This window comes from Rhinoderma darwinii, chromosome 3, assembly GCF_050947455.1.
Source record: "Rhinoderma darwinii isolate aRhiDar2 chromosome 3, aRhiDar2.hap1, whole genome shotgun sequence".
Taxonomy (NCBI): Eukaryota; Metazoa; Chordata; class Amphibia; order Anura; family Rhinodermatidae; genus Rhinoderma; species Rhinoderma darwinii.
In genome coordinates, this window is record NC_134689.1 from 266,145,900 (window position 1) to 266,170,850 (window position 24,951).

The 24,951-nt window shown below is 43.3% G+C and overlaps 1 protein-coding gene across 1 annotated transcript; it reads right to left on the minus strand.

Moving 5' to 3' along the window:
- Positions 1 to 1,783: 1,783 nt before the first annotated feature.
- Positions 1,784 to 24,194, minus strand: LOC142749617 (transient receptor potential cation channel subfamily M member 1-like). Its single transcript, XM_075857882.1, has 5 exons — positions 23,803 to 24,194; positions 22,009 to 22,153; positions 14,738 to 14,940; positions 13,355 to 13,487; positions 1,784 to 5,846 (listed from the first exon to the last, which is right to left on the minus strand). The coding sequence occupies exons 2-5, from the start codon at positions 22,068 to 22,070 to the stop codon at positions 4,556 to 4,558; spliced, it is 1,689 nt and encodes a 562-aa protein (XP_075713997.1). The 5' UTR covers positions 22,071 to 22,153; positions 23,803 to 24,194; the 3' UTR covers positions 1,784 to 4,555.
- Between the last annotated feature and the right edge of the window lie 757 nt (positions 24,195 to 24,951).

Sequence of the window (24,951 nt, forward strand, 5' to 3'; positions counted from 1 at the left end):
AGGAGGTAACACTTCGGAGGCCTCCTTAGAGAAAACATCAGCGAAGTCCTGAACTAACTCCGGTAGCGTGTTCACCTCCTCAGAGGGAGAAATAGAATTAACAGAAAAACATGACGTCAAGCATTAATTACCCCATTTGGTAAGATCCCCAGTATTCCAGTCAAACGTGGGATTATGCAACTGCAACCAGGGAAGGCCTAAAACCAAATCGGACGATAATCCCTGCATCAACAGTACAGAGCACTGCTCCAAATGCATGGAGCCAACAAGGAGTTCAAAAACAGGGGTATGCTGTGTAAAATAACCATTAGCAAGAGGAGTGGAGTCGATACCCACTACCGGGACAGGTTTAGGCAAATCAATCAAAGGCATAGCTAGAGACATAGCAAATTCCACAGACATGATATTAGCAGAAGACTCTGAATCCACAAAGGCACTGCCGGTAGCAGACCTACCACCAAAAGAGACCTGAAAGGGAAGCAAGATTTTATTACGTTTCATATTTACGGGAAATACCTGTGCGCCCAAGTGACCTCCCCGATGATCACTTAGGCGCGGAAGTTTTCCGGCTGCTTATTCTTACGCCTAGGACAGGTGTTCACTTGATGCTTGTCATCCCCACAATAGAAGCAGAGACCATTCTTCCTGCGGAACTCTATACGTTGTCGGGGGGACACGGAGGCCCCGAGTTGCATAGGTACCTCCGGGTCTTCCGTGGAAGAGCGAAGCAACGGAAACCTCGGGAGGCATCATGGGGGAGTCAGAGGGGAAAACACAAAAACGTTCAAGTTGTCGTTCCCTGAGACGTCGGTCAAGTCGTACCGCTAAAGCCATAACCTGGTCTAGGGAGTCAGAAGACTGATAGCTAACTAGCAGGTCTTTCAGGGCATTCGACAAACCCAACCTAAACTGGCACCTTAAGGCAGGGTCATTCCACCGAGAAGCTACGCACCACTTCCTAAAGTCAGAGCAATACTCCTCAACAGGTCTCTTACCCTGACGTAAGGTCACCAGCTGACTCTCGGCAAAGGCAGTCCTGTCAGTTTCGTCATAAATGAGTCCGAGAGCAGAAAAGAAAAGATCAACGGAGGAAAGTTCATGGGCGTCAGGAGCCAAGGAGAAGGCCCATTCTTGGGGCCCTTCCTGGAGCCGGGACATAATTATACCCACCCGCTGGCTCTCAGAACCTGAGGAGTGGGGCTTTAAGCGAAAATAGAGCCTACAACTCTCCCGAAAGGAGAGAAAAGTCTTCCGGTCCCCTGAGAACCGGTCAGGCAACTTGAGGTGGGATTCAAGAGGTGAGGTGAGGGGCACTACCATGGTAGCATCAGGCTGGTTGACCCTCTGAGCCAGGGCCTGGACCTGTAGGGAAAGACCCTGCATTTGCTGAGCCAGGGTCTCAAGGGGGTCCATAGTAGTTTGAGGGACCAGGGTAGACTAGGTATATGGCTTGTGATTATGTAATTATGGGGGTAGGGAAACAGACAAGTGAGCCCTAATCTACCCGCCACTCAGTCCCTGCCTACTTGCAACGACCAGCCCTAGGCGACGGGGTACAACTGGGCGACGGTCCCTACGCAGACATAGAAGCAGGTGCAGACTGATTACCTATGGGCGTTGACACAGAAGCTGTGTCTGGCAGATCCTTTACAGTAACACCTTGATCAAAATTATGTTTTTGTAATTTATTTAAGAGCCATAACCAAATTCTGTCTTGGAAAATGAAGACAACAATTGTGAAGTGTGAAAACGTATTTTATTAAAAAAATCACAGAAAGGAGCATTAATTTTATATTTTACGTTTAATAACATTGTCCTTCAAAACTATTTAATTTTGTTACTTTGCTCTTGCTGACAGTATGTGTAACTTATTTAATGGCTTTCAATTTGCCATATGTCATAGTTACCTAGTGAGTGCCAAAAGGGCCAGCAGCACAGTCCCCTAGTAAGTCTAGGGTTTAAGGCAGCATTAAATCAATGCCTTATAGTTTTTCTTTGCTTAAATTAATATCTTTTACTACAGCCCCAAACAATGGTTGAATGAACACAGTCCACGATAAATATGTTGACATTGTTTGAAATCAGTAGTGACGCATTTAATGACAGTAGAAAGGGACCAGACAAGTAGCAGCATTTCTTTCCAGCTAAATTAAAGCGGTGGTTCATTTAAAGCATGACAATTTCAACCTTTGGGTGCCCCTATTTCAAACTGCCCCTCTAAAGATCACCTCCTTTTTAACAATTTTTGACTGTTCCTGAGTGGTTATGCTCCTACCTGCAACAATATATTTACAAGAGTAGCTTGTGGTTACTTGTCAATATAAATGTTAGCCGAATCACAGTACTGCTTTAATCACTTGAAAAAGTTGCTGGACAAGTCAGTGATTTATAGTCTTTTTCTGAACCATATCATTTGTTTTAATACTTAAACATAGGCAGAAACTATAATTCTTTTCCTGGCTTTTGTCCAAATCCTATTACCTAAGCTGGCACCAAATAATGCAGACCCAAGATTGAACAGAGCATTGTTGACTTTGGCCTTGTACAAGTGGGGACAATTTCAACAAAAGCCAACAGTTACACTGGGGCCTGTTAGTAAAATATTTTTTAAATTCACTGCCCAAGCAGTTGTTACCTATCCTTTAGTTTCTTAAATACAGGGTGGGTATCCTTAGGTAAGAGTGGGTGGTTTGGCATCTAGGGCCATTGACATTGCTTTTTTCCCCCCACAGAGGTGAGATTTACTCAGAATAGATTTTTTTTTATTCTAGCTTTGCTAATATCTATCATGGTCCTAAATTGCAACCATGAATTAAAATAATTGGGGTATTACCATATTTTTTGGACTATAGGACACACTGGACCATAAGACACAACCATAATTTGAAGCATAAAGAGGAGAAATTTTTTTTTCTACTGTAAACTGCTTATGGATAATATTTATGCGTTATGGTAGATACAGTACCCCACCACAATGCCAGGCACAGTATCCCAAAACAATGGCAACCACAGTGAGACAATTTACTGCAAGCTATAGTGCCCTCACCCTCTCCTGAACTCACCAGATATCAGAGGTGTGGAGAAGCAGGGGTTAATGGTGATGAATCTGCTCAGGTCATTGCTTGAGAGTTGATGTTGCTTGATCATAAGAGGAGAGGGCGAGGCTGAGGCTGAGAAGGTCCTTGCAGATCAGTACCTACATAGATTTACTATGGAAGACAACCCCCAAAAAAGGAATGGTTTTGCATGTGGTGGCCACAGAAAATTACTCTCCTCATCCTGACCAAGTCGTCTCTACTTTTGCATTTTGTTAGTGTCCTTGTCACTACTGGTAGCATGAGGCGGTACCTGCAGCCTACTCAGGCTGCACAGGTAGTCCAGATCCTCCAGGAAGGCACATCCATACATGCCGTCACTAGGTTTGCTGTGTCTCCCAGCACAGTCTCAAGAGCATGGAGCAGATACCAGGACACGGTATATATTGGAATTCCTGTGTACTATTACAATGTACCAGACTTTTTTTTTAAATGCTTTATTCTTTTACATTACGATGTCCAATTTACTATTGTGTGTGGGTCTAGAAAGTCTGAAAAAAATGTGCAAATTGGCGCAATTTTGATATTTGTACCTCAGTAGACTTTTTTAAAAAGTGTTCAGAAAAGAGGCGTGGCTTAGTAGGAAAAGGTGTAACTTGCCATAAAGGGGGCGTGGTTTCAAATGTGGAATGTGCACCAAGAATTTGCCCAAAAAACTGGCACAAAATTCTGGCATAAGGATATGTAAAGTGTCTAACAGGTCATGCAAGATGCGCCAAAATTATCATGTAGCATGCACTGCTGTGATAAGTTTGCCGCATTTTGTGCCTGCCTGGTCTAAGTTGACGCTAACTATTAGACAACATTAGTAAATGTGAGCCACTGTGTCAAAAAATGTGTCACGAAAATAAGTTTCTGGTAATTTAGGCTGCAGACACCGGCTGCCTACTTCAAATTGCACAGATTTAGGCCTCATGCGCCACTACAAGTTGTACGGAACAGTGATATGGCATCTATTGAAGTAATTGGATACCGTATAACGGAGGAGCATCGCTTGTAGGGGAGAAAACTTCTGTAATATGGTACCATACGCTGTCACTGTTATCATGGTTCTTGAATACCCTGTTGCTATAGTTATAAACTGTTCTGGATGTAATCAGAAAAACAAAGTTATCTACATTTTTTTTGAAAGAATTTTTTTGGGCTGATTACAAGAGGCTATTTGGATAAACACGATGAACTAACTATAGCTAAAATGTAGAAAGATAAAGAAATAGAGCATTATTACATAAAATGTAAAGAATATTAGCTTGTCTTTTCTTACGTTAGAATTGCATATGGCATTGATCAAATTGTAGTACCACTTCTCAAACACATGGGGCCTAAAAATGTTACATTTAAAAATACAGATTTTGAACAGATTTTTTTGAAGGTAAATGTGAAACATGATAAATCATTACAGTATTTTATGATGATTGGCATCCCCATTTTACTCGTCAGTTTACACACACACTTTCACATTAACACTCTGTTTCTGTTGATGTATTTTCGTTTTTCATTTTAGAGTCCTCTGCTGCGCTACCACAGGCCACTACAATGTTCATGACACTACTGGCATGTCCAGGTCTTTCTAGTTTATCCATTAAAGATCGAGACTTTCCAGAATGACTGTGTAAACTCTTTGATCTAGGAGAAGCAAAGTCAAAATTCTTTTCTGACTTCACAGAAAGTAAGTTTTCTGTCTCTGTCCTTTCAGTAAATGATGTACAAGGGAAGGAGGCACTGTTTTCTATCTCTCCAATATCACTCTCATCTTCTGTATCTTCTGTTAGCAATGGCTTAAGCTCAGCTTGGGCTTCAGCTTCCGAAGCAATGTTGGGAAGTTCTGGAGTGTCATTGGGAGAAGCATCTTGGTTGTTAAACTGGTTTGCCCAATCTTCCACTGAAGATGGGCAAATTTGGTCCATAATTGAGCTATACTCTGCTGTCCAGTTATTAACACCACCCACTAGTTTACCAGCTTGGGTAAATATATAACTTCTAGATTTTGTCATTGTTGTTTGACAAGTGTTAAATGTCTGGCCAGGATAATATCTTGCAGCTTTCGATTTCTCTAAGGGGTAAGAAAATGTAGCTTCTAGCTTTGTCCTTTCAACTGTTAAATGAGAGTTTGACATGTCAGAACCAGGGAAATTTGCAAGCGACTGGCCATTTATGATGACATCGTTTTGTACAGTTGTTTCTCCATCAGTGTCTTCATTGCTTTTTTCTTGTTTATCACTTTCTGGAGTCCACATATCAATACAAGAAATTGGTCTTGTTGTTTGTGAAACAATTCCTAAAGTCAGTTTACTCAAGTCTTTTGGGGCAACAGCGTTGGCGCTTGAAGCATAACGTAGACTGGCTTGCCGTGGCACTAACTGCACTCTTTGATCATCTTCAACTTTATCTGTTTTCATCCCAAAGGAATAAGCTTTTTTTCGCAACCCCAATGCAGGTGACATTGACTTTGTGCTGTCTTCACCTGCTATTTCATCACCCTCTGCATGGTATTTATATATGCTGTTGCCATCAGAACTGTTCACACTGCCTTGTCTAAGAAGATAGGCTGCATCACAATCTGAAGAAGCTCGAGAGCGTACGTGAACCAATTCAGACTTGTCTATTCCAACAAGTTTTTCAAGAGCATTCACCATTCTACCCGAAAGTTCTTCTAACTGGGAAAGACGAAGATCAACTGTTTGGAGAGAAGCCTTCATGAAATGTTCCCGTTCATTGACTTCTTCCAACCTCATAGACATATTTTCAACTCTGAAAATAAAAACTTTACAAGTCAGATAACTATATTCTAAGCTTTAAAAAATGTGTCTCATGTAGCATCCACAGTTGGTATAAAGATAATAAAGTAACGATACCTGTTTCAGGTGTAGTGCAGAATTTTGCCTTGTATATCAATAAAGGACATTGAGTCAGTACAGTGCGATTCATGTTTTCTAATGATGAGGACAATCTATATTTAAACGGCACCAGAAACCTTCTGTTCTGATTTCTGTAGGGTGCAGAGTTATCATGAAGTCCCCATGTGAATTCAAATCAGCAAATGTAAAGGATAACCCCACAGGTACACACATAACTGTTATTAGTCAAGCCAGGTAAGAAGTAGATATTGTAGTATTTGGTCATTTGGACTCACACAGGTCTCTATGGCAGCACTGCACCTGACAGAAATCAGAAAATGTTGTCCTCAGGGGTGTCTTCAGCCCGGAGCCCCAGATCCCCGGGCGACTGCCGCTACAGGGGTCGCAGTGGTCGCAATTGCGACTGAGCCACGGACCCCCGTACCGCTTCTAAAGAAATTTACTATAGTAACTGGGGCCTATGACATAAAATACACGGGCTCCTGTTACAATAGTAATAACAGTACATTTACCCTCCTTCCCGCTAGCGGAAATCCTGACGTCTTCTTGCGTCATGACGTCACGACGCTGAATGGTGTCGGGACATCCGCTGCACCCGGAGCCAAAGAGGAGGGTGTTACAGTGTGACATTACTGCCAGCTCCTGTATCTAAGCCTGCCTTGCAGTAGGCTTAGATACAGGGTATAACACAGTATCACACATGGACCCTATATCTAATTCTACCAAATAGTGGGCTTAGATACATGACCATGTATGATCCTGTCTGCTGGGCCCTGTATCTAAGCCTACCACCTGTGTTACTAATTGGTTTGTTAGGTGTTTGTGTTTCCTTACAGGTTCGGTTGATGGACTACGTCGGATTCAAAGACTACTTCGATGATGGCTTTTTTTTATTTTCCATAAAATTCTTAATGAGGGTTGTGTGTTTTTTTATTTCAATAAAATATTTCTTATATGTCTTTGTATTTTCTTTTAAACTTTATTACTACCACCTTAGTAATGGCCGCTATCTGATAGACAGCCTCCATTACTAAGGTGGGGCTTAGTGTTAGCCGGTGCAGAGGCTAACACTAACCCCCCCAACATTACCCCAGTACCCACCGCCACCAGGGGTACCGGGAAGAGCTGGGTACGATCCAGTACCCGACCATCTGTAGTGATGGTCGGGCACTGGGTCAGCCGCAGGCTGGTATTATTAGGCTGGGAAAGCCCAGAAACAGTGGGACTTACCACCCTGGTAATGTTAGCCTGCTGCTGCTATGTTGTATCTGCCTGGTTAACAAAGTCAACATTTTTTTTTAAATGGAAAAAATGTGCACCCCCCCCCATTTTTCCTAACTAGCCAGATACAACATAGAAGCAGCAGGCTAGCATTACTACGGTGAGATCACCCACTGTTTTTGGCCTTTCCCAGCCTAATAATACAAGCCTGCAGTCGCCCCAATACCCGACCATTACTACAGATGGTCAGGTACTGTAACGTCTATGGCCACGGCCCGTCGATCGGTCGTTAACCCCGACGGCCGTGTCCATGGACAGCTTACCTGCCTGCAGCGTAGTCCCCCAGTCAGGCGCCGGCACTGTCTTCCGGATTCCGAGTGTCTCCGGCGGGTGCACGCGCCCGCGCGTGCACAGCCTTAAAGGGCCAGTGCGCGCGTTTTTGTAAAAACTGTAATCTGGCCCAGGATGCCCTGGGCTATAAAAAGGGCTCTGCCCCCTTGCCCTTTGCCAGAGCGTTGTTAGTTTTCCCATTGTTCGTCTTGCTTATGGTCTCCCAGTGTCTTCCAGCCTCCCAGTGTACCTTGCTCCTGTATTCCGTATCCCGTATCCTGTTTCCGTGCTACTTGTGCTATTGCCGTGCTGTGCTACCTACCGTGCTGTGCTACAGTCTACGCTACCCTGCTACGCCTCACCGAACGACTTCCCACCGCCTGGTTCTGGACGTGTCCGTCTCGCCCCTGCTTACGATTGCCTCAGGTACTCTCGCTGAACCATTGAACTGTGTACTTTCCGGTTTGGCCAGCTGCCATCCCCGCTACGCGGTACGGCCCAGTGGGTCCACACCCCGCATCGTGACAGTACGCTCTGGCCATGGACCCCGCTGGCCATTTCAAGGGCTTGTCACCCTCCCAAGCCATGCAGGCGGATCTGCTGGATCTCCGAGCTAGGCAGGACCAGCTCCTCGTGGCCGTGGACTCTATGGCGAAGCAGCTAGGGACGCTAGTTGCCTCCATTCCTGCTTCTATGCAAGTTCCTCAAGCCGAACCTCCTGTTGCTCCTCCTGGCAGTTCCTGTACGGACCCTCGGTTCTCGCTGCCATTGCCCTCTCAGTTCTATGGAGACGCCAGTGCTTGTCGGGGGTTCCTGAACCAATGCCACATTCATTTTACCCTGCACTCTCGGGCATTTCCATCAGATGGAGCCAAGATCGCATTTATCATCTCCCTCCTGACCGGCAAGGCCCTGGCATGGGCTAACCCTATCTGGGAACGTCAGGGATCCGAGACCCGAGACTTCCAGAAGTTCGCACGAATATTCCGAACCGTTTTTGAGGAGCCAGGGCGAGTCTCATCAGCCGCCACCGCCATCTTCAACCTTCGCCAAGAGGACAACTCTGTGGGCGAGTATACTATTCAGTTCCGGACTCTGGCAGAAGAGGTATCCTGGAACAATGAGGCATTTGTGGCATCCTATTGGCATGGCCTGTCGCCCGAGATCAAGGACGAACTGGCTGCTCGAGACCTGCCTCCCGCGTTGGGCGACTTGATTCTGCTTGCCAGACGGGTTGACATAAGGCTGAGGGAGAGATCCCATGAGGTTCGTCAGGAGCGCCGGCGCCCTAGACTGGCGCCCAACTTTCAGCAACCTCTCTAGCCTGCTTCTATCGCTTTGCCCGAGGTTCCGATGCAAGTTGACCGACTAAAATTATCGGTCCAGGAGAAACAGCGCAGGCGCACCTCTGGACTGTGCTTATATTGCGGCCTCGCTGGCCACGTCGTGCGTCTGTGCCCTCACAAGCCAAAAAACCCCAGCGCCTAGGCTTGGTTGGAGAGACAACCCTGGGCGTCAACACATTGAAGCAAGAACTCTCCTCCAAACTATTTATCCCTGTAACCATCATTGCTGGCGAGAGGTCTCATCAGGTCTCCGCATATCTGGACTCCGGCTCTGCAGCCAACTTCATCTGCCAGGATCTTGTGGATCTCCTACAGTTGCCCACTATCCCGCTTGAAAGGCCGTTGATCGTTGCCTCGGTGGATGGACTGCCATTACCAGACCCAGTTGTGTCCATAACCAAGCCTTGAAACTCCAAGTGGGAGCCCTTCATGCTGAGATCATCTTTCTGTTCGTCCTGTCCAAGGCCGTCAACCCCGTGCTGCTGGGGTTGCCTTGGCTTCGTCTGCACGCCCCCGTCCTGGATTGGAACTCTGTAGAGGTTCTCCAGTGGGGCCCGAAGTGTCTTGACCGCTGTCTGAGTCACATCCAGTCGCCACAGCCCGCTCCTCTTCAGTCGTTTGCAGGTTTGCCCCTCTGTTTCTCCATGTTCGGCGATGTCTTCAATAAAAAGGAGGCCGAGACCGTGCCGCCACACCGGGCATATGACTGCCCAATCGACCTGGTTCCGGAATCGTCTCCTCCTCGTGGTAGAGTGTATTCTCTCTCCTTGCCAGAGACCCAGTCCATGTCGGCTTACATCAAGGAGAACCTGGAGAGGGGTTTCATTCGTAACTCTTCATCACCGGCCGGAGCAGGGTTCTTCTTTGTTAAAAAAAAAGATGGATCATTACGACCTTGCATCGACTACCGAGGCCTAAACCAGATCACGGTGAAGAACAGGTATCCTCTGCCTTTAATTTCTGAACTGTTTGATCGCATACGGGGGGCAAATTTTTTTTCTAAACTGGACCTGCGGGGGGCCTATAATCTGATCCGGATTCGTCGAGGTGACGAGTGGAAGACTGCCTTTAATACTCGTGATGGGCATTACGAATACTTAGTCATGCCCTTCGGCCTGTGTAACGCTCCCGCAGTATTCCAAGAATTTGTCAATGACATTTTTCGTGATCTCCTGTATGTTTGTGTTGTGGTGTATCTCGATGACATTTTGATTTTTTCCCCAGACCGTAAGGGCGTAAGAGGGGGGATACTGTAACGTCTATGGCCACGGCCCGTCGATCGTTCGTTAACCCCGGCGGCCGTGGCCATGGACAGCTTACCTGCCTGCAGCGTCGTCCCCCAGTCAGGCGCCGGCACTCTCTTCCGGATTCTGAGTGTCTCCGGCGGGTGCGCGCACCCGCGCGTGCACGGCCTTAAGGGGCCAGTGCGCGCGTTTTTGTAAAAACTGTAATCTGGCCCAGGATGCCCTGGGCTATAAAAAGGGCTCTGCCCCCTTGCCCTTTGCCAGAGCGTTGTTAGTTTTCTCGTTGTTCGTCTTGCTTATGGTCTCCCAGTGTCTTCCAGCCTCCCAGTGTACCTTGCTCCTGTATTCCGTATCCCGTATCCTGTTTCCGTGCTACTCGTGCTATTGCCGTGCTGTGCTACCTACCGTGCTGTGCTACAGTCTACGCTACCCTGCTACGCCTCACCGAACGACTTCCCACCGCCTGGTTCTGGACGTGTCCGCCTCGCCACTGCCTACGATTGCCTCAGGTACTCTCGCTGAACCATTGAACTGTGTACTTTCCGGTTCGGCCAGCTGCCATCCCCGCTACGCGGTACGGCCCAGTGGGTCCACACCCCGCATCGTGACAGGTACTGGATCACCCTCGACTCTTCCCGATAACCCTGGTGGTGGTTGGTAGCGGGATAGTAATGGGGGGTTAGTGTTAGACTTTGCACTGGCTAATATTATGCCCTGCCTTATTAATGGACGCTGTCATTCAACCAGTGGCCATTACTAAGGCGGTAGTAATAAATAAAAATAAAAAATACAAGAACATAGAAAAATGATTTTATTGAAATAAAAACCCCACACTACCCTCATTAACCATTTTATTAAGAATAAAAAAATGCAGTCATCAAAGTAGTCCTAGAATCCAACGTAGTCCAAAAACCGAACCTGTAAAAAAACACAAACACACACAAAAAAATAGTAACACATAAAAAGGCAAAGCGGTTCTTATACTTACCTTTCCTGGGCCCAGGGCTGGAGCCACAATGTCAGCGAGCTAGGCCCTATATCTAATCTTATCATATGTGATACTGTCTGCTGAGCCACTGTACCTAATCCTATCCATAGCTATAGGGTCATAGTACTATAGATATGCTGTCTCATATATATATATATATACATATATATATATATATATATATGTATATATATAAAAATATATGCACACATACACACACACACACACACACACACACACACTCACACACTCACACTCACACACACATACATACACGCACACACATTTTTTTTGGGGGGGGGGGTGAATATATGTTGGTACAAGGATACTTACTGCTGGGGCCCTGTATCTTACTCTATCATGTGTGATACTGTCTGCTGGGCCATGTATCTAAGCCTATCATGTGTGATACTGTCTGCTGGGGCCATGTATCTAAGACTATCATGTATGATACTGTCTGTTGAGACAAGGTGGGTATGTGGGACTACCTACAGGGGACTGCAGGGCACTGTCTACAAGGGGGATGTATGGCAGGGGGACTTTGTGTAGAACCATACAGTTGGGTTGTAACACTTTATACAGGGGGCATTGTGTGGGGAACTCTCTACAGGTGTCTTTGATTAGAGCCCCAAGATATAACTTTGCTTAGGGCCCCAGAAATGCCAAATTTGCCCCCCGGGGTTTAGTGCAAGGATACTTACTGCTAGGGCCCTTTATCTAAGGCTACATTCACACGAGCGTGACAGATCTACATGCATAAAAAACGTGCGTAATACTGTCCGTGTGTGTTACGTTTTGCATCAGTGTGCTTTGTGTGTGGCATGTGTTTTTCATGCACTTGCAAGCACTTTTTTTTCTCAGTGCAATTGATGTCTGAAACACTGACAGCATACGGATGTGCGTCCGTGTGCTGTCCATGGTTTTCACGCACCCATTAACTTCAATAGGCGACTAGGTGGGTGAAAACGCACCAATATAGGACATGCAGTGAGTTTCACATAACGGACACTCGCTGTGTGAAAGCTCACGCATGTGTGAATAGCTCCATTGAAATCAATGGGTCCGTGTGCTGTGAGTTGTTTCAACGCACAGCACACGGTCGAGAACCACGCTCGTCTGTATGAGCCTTAAGTCTATCATGTGTGATACTGTCTGCTGGGGCCATGTATCTAAGCCTATCATGTGTGATACTGTCTGCTGAGACAATACCTCCAATTCTATCCAGCGGTGTAGCTATAGGAGCCTTAGGGTATGTTCACACGTGCACGTCCGTTAAAGCTAAAATTCAGACGTAATGTGCAGGCGTTTTTCGCAGCGTCCATTACGGACGTAATTGGAGCTGTTTTTCGACGTAGTCAATGGAAAACGGCTCCAATTACGTCCCAAGAAGTGACATGCACTACTTTGAAGCGGGCATCTTTTTTACGCACCGTCTTTTGACAGCGGCGCGTAAAAAAATTGATCTGCACAGTACATCGTAAAACCCATTCAAATGAATGGGCAGATGTTTGCCGACGCTTTCAAGCAGTATTTTCGCCCGTAATTCCAGGCGTAAAACGCCTGAATTACGTCCGTAAATAGTACGTGTGAACATACCCTTAGGGTTTGTGCACATGCAGACTCAAAAACGTCTGAAAATACGGAGCTGTTTTCAAGGGAAAACAGCTCCTGATTTTCAAATGTTTTTTTTAGCAACTCGCGTTTTTTACTGCCGTTTTTGGAGCTTTTTTTCTATAGAGTCAATGTAAAATGGCTCCAAAAACGTCTCAAGAAGTGACATGCACTTCTTTTTCGCAGGCATACTTTTATGCGCAGTTTTTCGAAAATGATGCGTAAAAAAAAGCCCCGTCAGTACAGAACGCCGTATTTCCCATTGAAAACAATGGGCAGATGTTTGGTGGCTTTCTGCTTCCGACTTTTCTGCCAATTTCGGCCCGAAAAACGGTCGAAAACAGGTCATGTGCACATACCCTTAGTCTTATAGCTAAGCTATCTCAGATATGTATGTAAAGATGTATTTATTTTTCCGGGGGGGGGGGGGGGTAAACATATGTCTCAGGGCTTGTGCCCCTGATCTTTTAAGAACCTAGCAACGCCCCTGGTTGCCATCAAAAGATCCCATGAGTGCAACCTCAGGCTTTGGGCCTGTAACTTCAAGCAATCTTATTTCAACGTATAAATAAGAGATTATAAAATGGATTTTACATTTTATCATAGACTTTGAGGGGTAAAAACAAAAATGGTGATGGCCGAATGGTGTCTCTGAAAATACCTTTCTGAAGTAACCCGAATCCGCTCGTCATTAGAAGACTGTTGCTCATCTTCCTTCTCTTGAAAATATTCTTCCACACATTGTTCTTCAAACTCATAGAGTTTCTTCAGTTCCTCATCATTTAGAAACAGCTCTGCAGGGTTAAGAGTGAATTCACTGTATCAGTCAGCAAAGTATTTGATGCTTGATACTTATGTAAAAATCAAACCGCTAAATTTCAATTAGGTTCAATTCCAAATTTGTAATTTAGGAAATTCAGAATCCGTAATACACACACCTAGTAGTCAATTTCATTCTCAACAAAGAGGGTAATTTATAAACCTTTGCACACCAGTCATCTGGCATAGAAAAGTCGCAAAATGTCTCAAAAGTCGTGACTTTTGGCCTTTTTGGCCTGCCACTTTTGTGGAAAGCGTGTGAGACCTCTTGGAAAGGGGCCCACGGGCCAACAAATTTATTCTAATATACGCTGGTGTACATTTTACCCTATGTCGTGTAGTATGGTAGGGGCCCGCGGTCCCACCCCCATGTAACACTTAAATTAAATAATAACAAAAAAAAAAATTATACTTACCTCTCCGCTCCTCTTCTCCCCTCTGGCTCCCTCAAACAAGGACCTAATGCCAGGCAGCATAAGATCCTTGTATGCAATGCAGCACTGATGATGTTGAAATTCAGCATTGCATATTAGGTCCTGACGCTGCCCGATGTCAGGTCTTTGAATAAGTGGCACTGGAGTGATGAAGGAGCCGGAAAGGGAAAACGAGGAGCAGGGATGTAAGCATGTGGGCTTGTTGTTGTTTTTGGGCCAAACGGGGAGAATGTTAGGTTCATGGCTGACAGTTGCGACATATTTATTTTGTCTCTGGCTGAATGTGTCAGAGTTTACTCCAGCTTTTCATTCTGTAAAGACTGGTATATGAAAATTTTTCCAAAAGGCTCTATGTTCTGCCAAAAATGTCGTTTTATTTGTTCAGGCCACTTAAGAGGCTTCAGCTTTAACACAATGAAAAAACTACAGGTATTGCTTAAAGGGGTAATACGGTTACAGAGTTACATAGTTAGTACGGTTGAAAAAAGACACATGTCCATCAAGTTCAACCACGGTATTTTAGCAAATAAAACTGTGTGTTCATTACATAACCAGGAAAGATTTTTATCCACTAGATAAAACAATAATGGTTCCTATTCAATGACTGCAAGAGCAGAGATCTTGAAAACTGTGAGGAATTAACATACAAAGTATATTAGAAAATTATAACTTTTAATAAGGAAAGAATAACCTTTACTTGCTAAAACTGTAATACTCCGTTAATAATAATAATAAAAAGAAAGAAACAGAAATAATGGTCACATAATCGATAAGAAGACTTTGTAACATACTCAGCCCTCTATCTCGCTCATCCATTTCCCCTTCGTGTATCTTTTTGCAGCGGCAACAAAGACGCTTCAGAATAATGTACAGGAGGCTAAATATTATCATTGGAGGTGGCAAAACAGGTCGGTCATTAAAAGTCATAATAAGCTGGTAACGCTGGAATTTCCACACTTGATTTGAAATAGATTTTACTTCAAAAAATGTATTGCTGTAAATAAAAATATATAAATGATCATTTTAACACAGAGATCTTTAGAGCTGGCTACATTTATAATATTATTTAAAAACAATAATTGAATAATTGACATAAGTATTTGTGTGTGTGTTTAGTGGACTGGAATCCATCCATGTACATCAGAGGACCATGATTTGGATGGGTTGGTGAATTGTTTTGGGAAAAAAAGCAACATGTTAACAGGCTAATGGCCCATGGCTAGAGAGGGCCCATAGCCCATTGGTCAGTCAAGTTAAAATGCAAGACCTGCTCTTTAAATGCATTTTATTAACCCAAATCATACCATAGTTCTTGATAAGGAGCCCATGCCCTTTAATACCTCGGGACCTAGACCATTCTCAGTCAGACCCTGCTCCATAGCCATGATGTTTCTGGAAAGCCAGTGAGAGGAATATAACAAGGTTGTACCTAGGGTTGCTCTCCATATTTTATTTAGCAAGTATGTGACTGTCTTTATATCCAAGCAAACAGCAGATGGCAGAATTTGACATGAATGCAACGTTTTTAGCTTCCTGAAATGGCTCCATTAGAATCATTAGGCTTAGCCGGGCTGCGCATTGCTTTCTTAATAAGCTTACATTACCATCTGCTTTCTCTTAAACAGTAACGGTCTGTTTTCTGTGGAACGCCAAGTAAATTCTAGGAAAAACTGTTTAGTTTGACATTTGGCTCTGCTCTGAAATAAAGGGAACGAGTATCATCATCATCCGTCAGAAGAGATTATCTTGTTTAGAAATTTAATGGCAGTAATACATTTTAAAGAAATACAAAATAATTCTTGTTGATTTTAAAGCTGCTGCTTTCTTTGTAAGTTATCGGCTTACAACTTGGCAAATAAAACTATTATTTTTCCATATTACACAATTGTGTGAATGTCAATGAAATAAGGAAAAGCCTCATTTTTGTTACTTATTGTTGTTAGGTAAGACTCTATTCACATTATCAACATGGCTTTAATTTATAAAGGAGCCATAGCAGCTACGTATGTCGGATCCGTTTCAGAACAGAACCTGATGAACCTTGATAAATGCCATTGACTTATAACAGGGACCGTCAGGTTCTGTCAGGGTCTGTCAGGGTCTAGGCAAGAATAAAGTTGCTGACTGAGCTTTTCCTGCCACCAAAAATAACAGAACTCTGACAAAAAGGGAAAAACGCAAATGTGAATGGAACCTAAAACAATTGTCTAATTTGTTCTTTAAAGTGGCTCAGTGTCTTAAAGTATATAAATGCTAAATTAAAGAGAACTACTTGATTTTTCACTATGTGCTATATATGACCAAATGTTTACAAACTTTATTATCGATTGATTCTCCAGAAAACTGATTCGCTGTAAATCTTAAACCAGGTGAATTTCTTGATATGCCAACCGTGCTTGTTGAGCTACGCTGTTTCCTTACTCCCATAGAAGTGGATGGGAGTTACGGAAACAGCGTTACAGAGATGGGACCCGCATTTACTGTACATTTATGGCATATCCTGTGCATATGCCATAACTGTCCAAGACAACCCCTTTAACGAACTTGTGCTTTATATTCTAGGCAATTTAGTCAGACCATTGGTCCTTAACCCCTTAAGCACGCAGCCTAGTTTTGGCCTTAAGGCTCAGAGCCCATTTTTCAAATCTGACATATTTCACTTTATGTGGTAATAACGTTGGAATGCTTAAACCTATCCAAACAATTCTGAGACTGTTTTCTCATGACACATTGGGCCTCATGTTCGTGGTAAAATTTGGTCGATATATTCAGTGTTTATTGGTGAAAAATTGCAAAATGTAGAGAAAATTTTGAAAAAATAGCATTTTTCAGAATTTAAATGCATCTGCTTGTAAAACAGACAGTTATACCACCCAAAATAGTTACTAGTTCACATTTCCCATATGTCTACTTTAGATTGGCATCGTTTTTTGAACATTATTTTATTTTTCTTGGACGTTACAAGGCTTAAAACATAAACAGCAATTTCTCATATTTTTAAGAAAATGTCAAAAGCCTTTTTTTTAAGGTACCTGTTCAGTTCTGAACTGGCTTTGAGGGGCCTATGCATTAGAAACCCCCATAAAACACCCCATTTTAAAAACTATACCCCTCAAAGTATTCAAAACAGCATTTAGAAAGTTTTTTTTAACCCTTCAGTCATTTCACAGGAATTAAAGCAAAGTAGAGGTGAAATTTGCAAATTTCATTTTTCTTGCTGAATTTCAATTTTATTCAATTTTTTTTCTGTAACACAGAAGGTTTTACCAGAGAAATACTACTAATTATGTATTGTCCTGATTCTGTAGTTTTTAGAAATGTCCCACATGTGGCTCTACTGCGCTCGTGGAATAAAACACAAGCCCTAGAAGCAAAGAAGCACCTAGTGCATTTTGGGGCCTCTTTTTTTTAATTAGAATATATTTTAGGCAGCATGCCAGGTTTGAAGAGGTGTTGAGGTGCCAAAACAGTAGGAATCCCCCAATAGTGATTTTGGAAACTACACCCCTCAAGGAATTCATTTATGGTTGTTGTTATCATTTTGACCACACAGTTTTTTCACAGCACCTATTTGAATTGGGCTGTGAAATTAAAAAAAAAACCATCATTTTTTACAATAAGATGTAATTTGTGATCAAAATTTCTTATTTTCACAGAGAACAAAATACCCTATTTTGTTGCCCAATTTGTCCTTAGTGCGGCAATACCCCATTTTTGGTGATAATTTGCAGTTTGGGCCCATGGGAGGGCTCAGAAGGAAAGGAGCGCTATGTGTTTGTTGGAGTCAAGATTTTGCTGGATTGGTTTTCGGGTGCCATCTCGCATTTGCAGAGCCCCAGAGGTATCAAAGCAATGGAAACCCACCAGAAGTGACCCCATTTTGGAAACTACACCCCTCAAGGAATTCATTTATGGTTGTTGTTACCATTTTGACAGCACAGTTTTTTCACAGCACCTATTTGAATTGGGCTGTGAAATGAAAAAAATTTCATTTTTTCCAATAAGACGTAATTTTTTATCAAAATTTCTTATTTTCACAGGGAACAAAATACTCCATTTTGTTTCCCAATTTCTCCTGAGTGCAGCAATACCCCATTTGTGGCGATAAACTGCCGTTTGGCCCTATGGGAGGCCTCAGAAGGGAAGGTGTGCTGTGTGTTTTTTGGAGTGCAGATTTTGCTGGATTGGTTTTCGGGTGCCATGTCGCATTTGCAGAGCCCCAGAGGTATCAAAGCAATGGAAACCCACCAGAAGTGACCCCATTTTGGAAACTACACCCCTCAAGGAATTCATTTATTGTTGTTGTTACCATTTTGACCGCACAGTTTTTTCACAGCACCTATTTGAATTGGGCCGTGAAATTAAAAAAATTTCATTTTTTCCAATAAGATGTCATTTGTGATCAAAATTTCTTATTTTCACAGGGAACAAATTAGCCCATTTTGTTGCCCAATTTGTCCTGAGTGCGGCAATACTGCATTTGTGGTGATAAACTGCGGTTTGGGCCCATGGGAGGGCTCAGAAGGAAAGGACCACCATTTGGCCTACTGGGGATTTTCTGGTGCGAAGTCATGTATGCAGAAGCCCCTGAGGTACCAGTACAGTTGCAACCCCCAAGAAGTGACCCCGTTTTAAAAACTACACCGTTAAGGCATTCATCTAGAGGTGTAGTGAGCATTTTGACCGGAGACATACACCCCATAAACTGTAATGTAGGTTCTCACGGGTATGGCAATACCCTCAATGTGGCTGTTATCAGCTGCCTGGGCATGCAGCAGTGCTCAGAAGGGAAAGACGAGGGGGGATAAGCTGTGCGGAGGGCATCAGGGTAAGTAAAACTGGGGTAGATTAAAAATCAAGGGATGTATGATACATTTTAAAACACTCTTTCATACAGAGCCCTGGTTTTTCGGGACACGTGTCACATTGATATATTGTGTCCTCCCTTATCCCCCTCTTATAGCAGACTTTGCACCTCTTTTAACTTTTTCCCTTCTTGCCAGTTTGGGGAACTTCTCCTGGAAAGTGTTGCCCTGGTACGATGCGTGTGGCCTCGCTTCAAGAAGTACTGGGTGCCCCCCCCTTTCTTGGTCCCTAAAATTAGTTTCTTGATAACCACCTCTTGAAATTCCAGGAAAGTTCCCGTCTGGCCTGTACATCGACGTAGCACATACGCATTGTACAATGCCATTGGTATGATGTGAACGGCCAGCTTCTTATACCACACCGCATAGCGCTGTAGGGCTTCAGGGCTTGATCTGACAAGTCCACCCCTCCGATGTACCGATTGTAGTCCAGGATGCAGTCTGGTTTGGGGGTCTCTGTACTGGTACCTCGTACAGGTACATGGGTACTGGTGTGGCCATGTATTGTTTTCAATACAAGGACATCTCTCTTGCCCTTGTACTTGACACACAATATGTTGCTGCTAGATTGTGCCCTGCTCTCACCCCTTCTTGTTTGCCCAAGCAGAGTCTTAGGGAGGTCTCTCAGATTTCTTCTAGCAGTGCCGCAGGACTTCTGGTAGCGAGGCGAGTTGAAGAGTGGGATGTTGGTATAAAAATTATCCAGGTAGAGGTGGTAATCCTGGTCCAGCAGTGGGTGCACCAAATCCCACACAATTTTTGCATTAACTCCCAGTAAGGGGGGCATTCTGGGGGCTGAATACTGGTGTCCTTCCCTTCATATATCCTAAATTTGTAGGTATAGCCTGATGCACTCTCACACAGCTTATACATCTTCACGCCATACCGTGCCCTCTTCCCCGGCAGGTACTGGCGGAATTGAAGCCTCCCTTTAAAATGTACCATTGACTCATCAATAGAAATACAATTCTCGGGGGTGTTTGCTTGGGAAAACCAGGAACTGAAACGGTCTAATAGGGGTCTCCATTTATACAAACGGTCAAAACTGGGGCCATCTCGGGGTGGGCACGGCTCATTATCAGTATAATGTAAGAAGCGTAGTATTGCCTAATTTATTTATTTTTTTAGGTTCCAGTTCAGTTCTGAAGTTGCTTTGAGGGGCCTATATATTAGAAACCCCTATGAAACACCCCATTTTAGAAACTAGACCACTCAAAGTATTCACAACAGCATTTAGAAAGTTTATGAACCCTTTAGGTGTTTTACAGGAATTTAGAGAAAAGTAGAGGTGAAATTTACATTATTTTTTTTTGTCAGAAAATCCTTTTTATACCATTTTTTTTATAACACTAAAGGTTTTACCAGAGAAACTCAACTTAATACTTATTGCCCAGATTCTGCAGTTTTGAGAAATATCCCACGACTTTGAGCCCTCCTTTTTATTAGGCACCATGTCCGGTTTGAAGAGGTCTTGTGGTGCCAAAACAGTGGAAACTCACCAAAATTGACCCCATTTTGGAAACTAGACACCTTGGGGAATTCATTGTAGTTTTCTTGGGGTGCATGCGGCTTTTTGATCAGTTTTTATTCTATAGTTAAGTGGCGTGGTGACTAAAAAACAGCAATTCTACTATTGTTTTTTTATTCTATTTTTTTACAGCGTTCACCGTGCGCTATAAATGACATATTCACTTTATTCTGCGAGGCAATACGATTACGGCGATACCAGATGTTTATAGTTTTTTTATGTCTTATGGCGTTAGCACAATAAAATACTTTTTGTAAAAAATCATTCACTTTTTGTGTTACCTTATTCTAAGGTTCTTCTTATTTTTTGCATAACAAACTGTAGTTTTGATCAGCACCATTTTTAGGTACATGCGACTTTTTGATATCTTTTTATTCCATTTTTTGGGAGGTGAAGTGACCAAAGAATTGTGATTGTGGTTCGGTTTATTATTATTTTCTTTTACGGCGTTCACCGCGCGGGATAAATAACAAAATAATTTTGTAGTTCAGGCCGTTACGGACGCGGCGATACCAATTATGTATAGTTTATTTGTTTATATATTTTTATTAATAATAAAAGACTGATAAGGGAAAAAGGGGGATTTTTACTTTTATTACTTTTACAGCTTTTATTTTCTTATTTTTTCACATCTTTTTTTTACTTTTTTTAAACTTTAATACTTTGTCCCACTAGGGAACTTGAGGGCAGGAGGCCCTGATCGCAATTCTAATACACTGCACTACATGCGTAGTGCAGTGTATTAGAGCTGTCAGCTACTCACTGACAGCAAGCATAGTGGGTCCTGACTTTGTCCGGACCCACTAGGCTTCCGTCGATGGCATAGCCGGACGCCATTGTTAGGTGTCCGGTTGCCATAGTCACCATCGCCGACCGCTATCGTGTAGCAGGCCGGCTATGGTAGCTTAACTGCTAAAAAGCCGCTATCTCTATTGAACTCGGCTTTTAAGGGGTTAATCAGCGGGGACACAGCGATCGGTCAGCGAACGCGAACGGGGCGGTCAGCACGACGGAATATTACGCCGCTGAGCGTTAAGGGGTTAAACACTACCATAAGGCTTTATCCCAGTGCTGCAGATAATAGGACAATAAATAAAAAGGTCTGAAATGGTGCCACAGCTGATGAAGCAAACGTTTTAACTAAAACTTGCAACGGGCATTAAAGGGTTTCCCCACTTTGCACGATCCTTATTTATTTGCAGAATCAATTGACAATGAAGTGTTCACAAAGTGTTCTACTGCTGTAACCCCCAGCGATCAGCTATAATCCGTGCGGAAACCTGTCAGTAAGTATTAGATTTCCCTGCAGCGCCACCACAGGAGAAATGAATCATTACACAATGTCCATTTATATCAATGGGCTGTCTGTGTAATCCAGGACAGTACACGTCCTCCAGAGCTAGAGAGAGTCTTTGTTACTTCTCTCCACTCTGACCAAGAGATGGGTATCCTGAACAGAGGACCGCCTCTATTAACTTAGACATGGGGATTCTAAACCAGACAACCCCTTTAACAGTTTTTACTGTACCTGTGGCAACCCTATACATGTTTTTTCAATGGGATCAATTTATTGCCAGAACAGAAGGTTATTGATTCAATTACCATTTACATATTACCTATTCCTGATGAACACCATCTGTATCTAACAGTTTAGTAATGGAAGACTTACTTGAACACTGCTATTAACAAATTTACTAAGAGGATGTTTGCCACCAACAAATAACATGCCATGATGGCTGGAGTCAGCCAAGCACCAGGAATGCAAGGAGGGAGACGTTTCCCGTCATCATCATACAGGTTGTCGCCACACGGAGCTGCAACATAAAGCTATATTTATTATCATTACAGCATCATTTTGATAAGGAAACACAGGTACTGTATGTGTTTTAAGCAACGACAGTATTTAGTATGCCAATAAGAAAGAGACTACACTCAACATTAATTGTTGAATGGTGTAAAACATAGACAGGACACATCCGCCGGCGCATTTAGGCAAGTGTTGAAAATGAGATGTGCCACAGGAATACCGTGTAAAAGGCTAAGAATTTTGCTGCGGATTTACCGTCGAATCCACCCCTTCTACATTAAAGAGGATGAAATCCGCAGTGAACATCTAGAGTAGAATGAGCATGCTGAGATTTAAAAATCGGCAGCATACTCTGATTTCCATCCGTAAAATGTGCCGCAGCATGTGGATGAGATTTGTTCAATTCGGATTCACATGGCTGGAATTGTAATCCGCTGCAGATTTTTTGCATGGAAAATCCGTACATAAAATCTGAAGCAATTCTGTCCTGTATAATCATGCTCGCTGCGTGCAGCTGCCACTAGAGGGAGTCTAGCTTCTTGCTGAATATTGTTATACATTGAACGGAATAATAACCCAGCATGCCGTAAACCCCCTCTAGTGGTGAATGCAGCCAGCCAACATATTATATTTTAAATCTATCTCTATGCATGGGATTTGAAGCTCTGTACGAAAAAAGGGGAGCTCCAACTTCTCTAAAAATATATTAAGAAATTAATCTGCACTGAATTTTAAGGCCCTTTTACACTGGCCAATTACCGGGTAAATGAGCATTCAGGGAACGCTCGTTCCCGAACATTGCTTTGTGTAAACAAGGCAACGATCAGCCGATTAACGAGCAAACACATCGTTTCTGCAGCAGAAAACTATTATCGTTGTCGGCATCACATCTCCCTGTGTAAACAGGCTGTCGACATTATAGAAATGTATAAGGACGAGCAATCATAGAAACCATCGCTCTTCCCCATACATAGCTCCTTCTGAAAGAAGCAAACGAGCGCCAATCAACAAGCTGTCTCGTTAATTGGTGCGCGTTTACACAGCCCATGTCGGGCCACGTATGAGGACCCGTAGACATAAAAACCACCTGCTGTTTAAAAGTTAACATTCACTAAGAATTCTACATTGGACTCCTGAAAGGGTTTTGTATTGGTGAAACTGTTTTAAAAATACACATTTAGCTACTTGGAAGATGAAGATATGTACCAGTATGAACATTTATTTCCTGAAATTACATATTTTGCACATGCAGAGCTGAATTTATCATTGACATTTTTAATTCTAACAATATGAAGAATATGAACAATACACTTAGTTCCTTAAAAGGGGTTTTCCCTCTCATAAAGTGGAACCATATTGCTAGGATATATTATCACTTTATTATTTGTGGGATCCGACTGTCAGTATCCTCACTGATCCTGAGAATAAAGGGGCCGCAGCGCTGCTTTAGCGTTCCAGCTCCTTTAGGCCTCATTCACACAATGCAGATTTGGTCAGTACAGTGCATCATTAAATATAATAGTAACAATTGTACTTCCTTTCTTCCTTGCATGCTGTCACGATGGGTGTGTGGACCCACTGGGCCGTACCACCGTAGCAGGATAGCAGCTGGCTAACAGGATACCAAGTAAATGTCTATAGTTTGAATAAGGGTACCTGTGGTAATTCAGACAGTAGCGATGTTTAGGCTCGGATGGGACCTTGGCAGCAGGCAGACACCAGGCACGGTGTAACACAGCAGGCGTAGTAAATGGCACAACACGACTCCAACTCTTTCCGACACAGAAACAATGTAGCACGGGATACAGGTAGCAGGTACGGGAACACTGGGAACTGGAAAACACTAAGGGACCATTTGCAAAGACTAACACGGGTAAACACAACAACGCTCAGGCAATGAAGGAAGGGGCAGGGCCATTCTTATAGTCCAGGTTGATCATGGGCTAATTTGACATAGTTTTCAGATGTTCACGCTGGCCCCTTAAGGCCGGGCAATAGCATGCGCCCGCACCCTACGGGACACAGCCGAGTGAAGCAGAAGTGAGCACTGGTGTCTCCTGAGGAGGAGATGTGGGCCAGCGCTCACTGATCCAAGGCTGCGGCCGTTGGGGGGTGAGTAATCCCGATGGTCCGCGGCCATGGGTGTCAAACATTCACTCCTGATTTTGGCTTCAAAATACCTGAGGCAAAATACTGACCATATGTGCAATGTATAAATGAGACCGTACAGTCTTTCCCTACACACACTTTTAAAGTGCTAGGAGCACCGCTGTGACGGGAAAAGCTTTCAAGGGAAACAGAGCTCTTAACTAGGGTTGCAGCTCCTTTGTTCCAAGGATAGGCTGGGGTACTAGCAGACGGACTTCCACGGATCATAAAATTATAGCATGTCCTGGCAATGTGGCGTCACTTTATGATATATGAAAACCCTATTTAAGAATAATATCTGCTGCTTATTTGGCATCTTTAACGCTAAGATGACTTTTGTTTGCTTAGGGAAGGACAATTGTCCACTTTTTATGAACAGCTGTGGTTTGATTTACATACGTCAATTGTTTGTCATTAGGTCAATGTCCCACAGTCTTTACAGAATCAAACACAGATACAAAGTAACACACAGAATCTCAGAAACTGAGGTGGGAGGGGGGCTTTAAAGGAGCATCTGATGGGCAAAAGTACTAAAGGGCTAAAGATATGTTTAGAATACTAGAAGCCTAGATCTGTAGTTATCTATTTTTTCACTGCTACATCTTAAAGTGACAGAACGTTTGAGCAAAAATAAACAAAAACATACTTACGGTTTAT

Coding starts and splice junctions, on each gene's coding strand:
- LOC142749617 (XM_075857882.1), bottom strand. CDS start 22,070: ATGGCATGTTATTTGTTGGTGGCAAACATCCTCTTAGTAAATTTGTTA. Junction 14,941..22,008: donor TTGTTAATAGCAGTGTTCAA/GTAAGTCTTCCA, acceptor TTTTATTTACAG/CAATACATTTTTTGAAGTAA. Junction 13,488..14,737: donor TGAGCGAGATAGAGGGCTGA/GTATGTTACAAA, acceptor TTAACCCTGCAG/AGCTGTTTCTAAATGATGAG.